The following is a 4,403-nucleotide window of genomic DNA, read 5'->3' as shown; positions in this document are numbered from 1 at the left end:
CTGCTCCAGGGTCAGTGATGACGCTTCAGCTGCTCTGCACAACACCATTCAGCTCAGCTCACACACGCTGTCAGAGCTCAGTGTTCATCAGTGTTCCAGACGCTCACGTGTGTGTGTGTGTGTGTGTGTGTGTGTGTGTGTGTGTGTGTGTGTGTGTGTGTCCTACCGTCTTCTGTGTGGAGCGTTGGCGTCTCTGCAGAGCTGCTGTTCCTCTGCCCTGTAGAGCTGCAGACCTGAAGAGCAGAACACACCACAGTCCAGCACACACACACACACAGTACACCTCTCACACACACACTCATATAGCACACACACTCTTACACACCTCGTCACACTGCTGTCTGTGAGGGGACGGTGAGCATGTGAGCTGAGACAGACATGAGGCCAACCTGAGCGGGAAACAGTGTGTGATCATCATGTCCTCATAACGCCACGGCTGCACACACTCCGGCTGTGTGTGTGTGTTTAAAGTGTCACTGTACCTGAACTCAAAGTAGCAGTCACTGTGCAGGAAGAAGGCCAGTCTGTGTGTGTGCAGCCAGCGGAGGGTCTGCTGCGGGTCCAGACGCTGCAGAAACACACACACACACACACACACACACACACACACACACACACACACACACGGCATATCTCACTGCACGCTCACACTCAGACGCAATGCAGGACAGCTGGAGCTTCAGTAATGTACATGCAGCAGTGTCCTGATGCTGAGCTGAAGCTGGACGCTCTAACAGCTACCAGAACTAATAGTTAGGTGAGGGTGGCACGGTGGTGCAGTGGTCAGCACTGTGGCCTCTCAGTAAGAAGGTCACTGGTTTGAGCCTCGGCTGGGTCAGTTGGTGTTTCAGTGTGGAGTTTGCATGTTCTCCCCGTGCTGGTGTGGGTTTCCTCCGGGTGCTCCGGTTTCCCCCACAGTCCAAACACATGCGCTATAGGGGAACTGATCAACTACACTGGCTGTAGTGTATGAGCGTGTGTGGGTGTTTCCCCAGTACTGGGTTGCAGTTGGAAGGGCATCCGCTGCATAAAACATATGCTAGAATAGTTGGCGGTTCCTTCCGCTGTGGCAAGCCCAGATTAATAAGGGACTAACTGAAGGAAAATGGAGGATAGTCAGGTGCAGGGGTTTATTGTGCATGTTGGGAGTAGAGACGTGTTTTAAACTGTTAAACTGAACATAAGCATGATGATCAGACATACGGTGATGGAGTATCTGTTGTCCCGCAGGGGCTCCGCACCGCTCCGGCTCCGCATCTGCTGCACCGCAGCTCTGATCCGACAGGACAGACGCACCGCAGCATCACTGAGCAGCTCAAAGCCGGAGGACTGGTCATCATACCTGAGCGGCAGCACAAACACCTACACACACACACACACACACGCACGCACGCGCACACACACACACACTTTCTAGACCAAATATGTAAAAACTCTTGAATGAGTCTGCATTTTCTAGACGAGCAGAACATTTAGTGTAGTGTTCAGAACTAATGAGTCCAAATGAAGAGAGCTTCTCAGTCGAACAGCAGAATACTCTTGTTTTCATGGTGGGATTGATGTATTTCTCTCCCCCAGTGTCAGAGTATTCTGCTGTTTGACTGAGAAGCTCTCTTCATTTGGACTCATTAGTTCTGAACACTACACTAAATGTTCTGCTCGTCTAGAAAATGTGGACTGATTCAACAGTTTTTACATATTTAGAACCGAGACTAAACTCGACATAAGAAAAGCTTTTTGCAGCGTTCACGACAGTCAGAAACAATCCGTGTGTGAAAGATTTTGCTATTTGAGTGTTGTTTTGGCCATTTGCACTGAATTAATACTTTTAAGGAGACATTTCTGAACCCTTACAGCTTTATTTAAAGTTAAATGTGCACTTGTACATCATGCTCCTCCACCGAGTGAGTAAATGAGGAGCATTATTAACTGTTTAAACACTGATGATGCATCTGTCTGATATATTATTCTGCATCAGTGTGTTCAAACAAAACAAAAATCCTCTCCAGTTTTGATTTCTGCAGGGTTTTCAGCTTTAATAGCCGAGTACAGTATTGAGCTGTGCATTAAGATTAAACTCAGCGTCTGCACTCAGAATCAGCAGCAGGGGTGCACAAACTCCTTATGAAGGGCCAAAAGCCAAAGTTGATTGAGGTTGGCGGGTCAAAGGTAAATATACTAAACCACATTACAGTTCCCATGGTAAATTCCTAATTTATTCATATTTAAAATTAAATAAACTTCCTACAATAAAAACACTTAAATCTATCTGTCTGATTGATTCAGAGCATTTAATTTCAGCTTGCTTTTTTTCTCAAAATAGTTGTGTTAAATCAGAATTGACGATCTCGGTTTTGCCCCATCATCATGTCTTTTCTCAGATGTGGTGGCGGCGGGCGAACTCACAGGCCACCATGGCTACTTTGGCCCGCGTGCGCTAATCTTGGCATCGCCGCTTCACACACTTCACACAGCCCCGAGGAGATTCTGTACCGACACTAAACCTCCGTGTTCTCGTGGAAATCTTCACTTTATCTCCCGCTGATTGTGCATTTAGAATGTTTCTGAATCATTTATTCAGCTGATTAATCAGTTTATTATTGATTATTCCTCACCGGCTGCTGCAGAAACTCGTTGAAGAACTCGCAGAACAGCGGCTGGGAGAGACTCTGCTCCTGATCAATCACATCACCGATACACCAGTCATCAATAAACATCCATAAATCAGTCATCAAACACCAATAACCACATCAATAAATCAGTCATACATGAACTAATCGATAGGTATATCAGTCATTTAAACAGTAAAAACTCATCGATCAGCACTCGTCAGGGTGTCCGGTACCGGCGATACTCACAAAGTTCTCGCTCGTGATTTCAGGTAAGGTTAAATCTGGAGGGAAGAGCAGAAAGAGCTTCAGAGAGCGGAATAACCCGCGTACAGCGCCGCTGAATCACAAACTCACCGGGAATCAACCGGGACATTCCGAAGAGTTCCGTTAATAACCGGGGAGATCCTGACAGAAACTTTCCCCGCGCGTCTGACCGCGTCACCATGGACACCAGGCCGACCTGCGCTTGACCAATCAGACGCGTCGCTGGAGTTTGACTTCTGAATATTACAGCAGTAACTAGATATTAAAGTTTGAGGACAAACTTTATGGTGGCTTGAAAAGCCGAATCTGAAAGTTTGAAGTGGTTTTAAAGTGTAAATAGCATGTTAGTATGATTTTAGCTTGAGTTAACATATTACTAGCATGAATTAGCATGTTAGTAGCATGATTCTTACATGAATTAGCATGTTGTTAGCATGATTCTAGCATGAATTAGCATGTTACTAGCATGATTCTAGCATGAATTAGCATGTTGTTAGCATAATTCTAGCATAAATTAGCATGTTACTAGCATGATTCTAGCATGAATTAGCATGTTGTTAGCATGATTCTAGCATGAATTAGCATTTTACTAGGCGGTTGCTAGGGTTTTTTAAGTGGTTGCTAGGTGGTTGCTAAGGTGGTGCAAGGCAGTTGCTAAGGTGGTCTGACTAGTTGCTAGGTGGTTGCTAAGGTGTTGCTAGACGGTTGCTAGGGTGTTTGAGTGGTTGCTAGGTGGTTGCTAAGGTGGTGCTAGGCAGTTGCTAAGGTGTTCTGACTAGTTGCTAAGTGGTTACTAAGGTGTTGCAAGGTGGTCGCTAGGGTATTCTGAGTGGTTGCTAGGTGGTTGCTAAGGTGTTGCTAGGCGGTTGCTAGGGTGTTCTGAGTGGTTGCTAAGGTGTTGCTAGGTGGTTGCTAAGGTGTCCTAAGTGGTTGCTAGGTGGTTGCTAGGGTATTCTGAGTGGTTGCTAAGGCGTTGCTAGGTGGTTTCTAGGGTGTCCTGAGTGGTTGCTAGGTGGTTGCTAAGGTGTTGCTAGGTGGTTGCTAGGGTGTCCTGAGTGGTTGCTAGGTGGTTGCTAAGGTGTTGCTAGGCGGTTGCTAGGGTGTTCTGAGTGGTTGCTAGGTGGTTGCTAAGGTGTTGCTAGGTGGTTGCTAAGGTGTCCTAAGTGGTTGCTAGGTGGTTGCTAAGGTGTTGCTAAGAGGTTGCTAGGGTGTCCTGAGTGGTTGCTAGGTGGTTGCTAAGGTGTTGCTAGGCAGTTGCTAGGGTGTTCTGAGTGGTTGCTAGGTGGTTGCTAAGGTGTTGCTAGGTGGTTGCTAAGGTGTCCTAAGCGGTTGCTAGGTGGTTGCTAAGGTGTTGCTAGGTGGTTGCTAAGGTGTTGCTAGGCGGTTGCTAGGGTGTCCTAAGTGGTTGCTAGGTGGTTGCTAAGGCGTTGCTAGGCGGTTGCTAGGGTGTCCTGAGTGGTTGCTAGGTGGTTGCTAAGGCGTTGCTAGGCAGTTGCTAGGGTGTTCTGAGTGGTTGCTAGGTGGTTG

The 4,403-nt window shown here is 47.0% G+C and overlaps 1 protein-coding gene across 4 annotated transcripts in view; it reads right to left on the bottom strand.

The window, feature by feature from the left end:
* The window catches only part of rgs22 (regulator of G protein signaling 22), a 13,513-nt gene extending 10,456 nt beyond the window's left edge, over nt 1–3,057 (bottom strand). For all 4 annotated transcript variants that reach the window (XM_087288007.1, XM_087288008.1, XM_087288009.1 and 1 more), the window contains exons 1-7: nt 2,967–3,057; nt 2,859–2,893; nt 2,616–2,675; nt 1,204–1,362; nt 483–568; nt 326–389; nt 167–233 (exon numbers count right to left, since the gene is read on the bottom strand). In XM_087288007.1, coding sequence (XP_087144133.1) covers nt 167–233; nt 326–389; nt 483–568; nt 1,204–1,362; nt 2,616–2,675; nt 2,859–2,893; nt 2,967–3,057 — 562 coding nt within the window. The remainder of the gene's footprint in view (nt 1–166; nt 234–325; nt 390–482; nt 569–1,203; nt 1,363–2,615; nt 2,676–2,858; nt 2,894–2,966) is intronic.
* Nucleotides 3,058–4,403: the final 1,346 nt, after the last annotated feature.

This window comes from Danio rerio, chromosome 16, assembly GCF_052040795.2.
Source record: "Danio rerio strain M-AB ecotype USA chromosome 16, GRCz13ab, whole genome shotgun sequence".
NCBI classification, from domain to species: domain Eukaryota; kingdom Metazoa; phylum Chordata; class Actinopteri; order Cypriniformes; family Danionidae; genus Danio; species Danio rerio.
The sequence above is the reverse complement of the archived record's forward strand: the minus strand, read 5'-3'. Positions and strand labels throughout refer to the sequence as shown.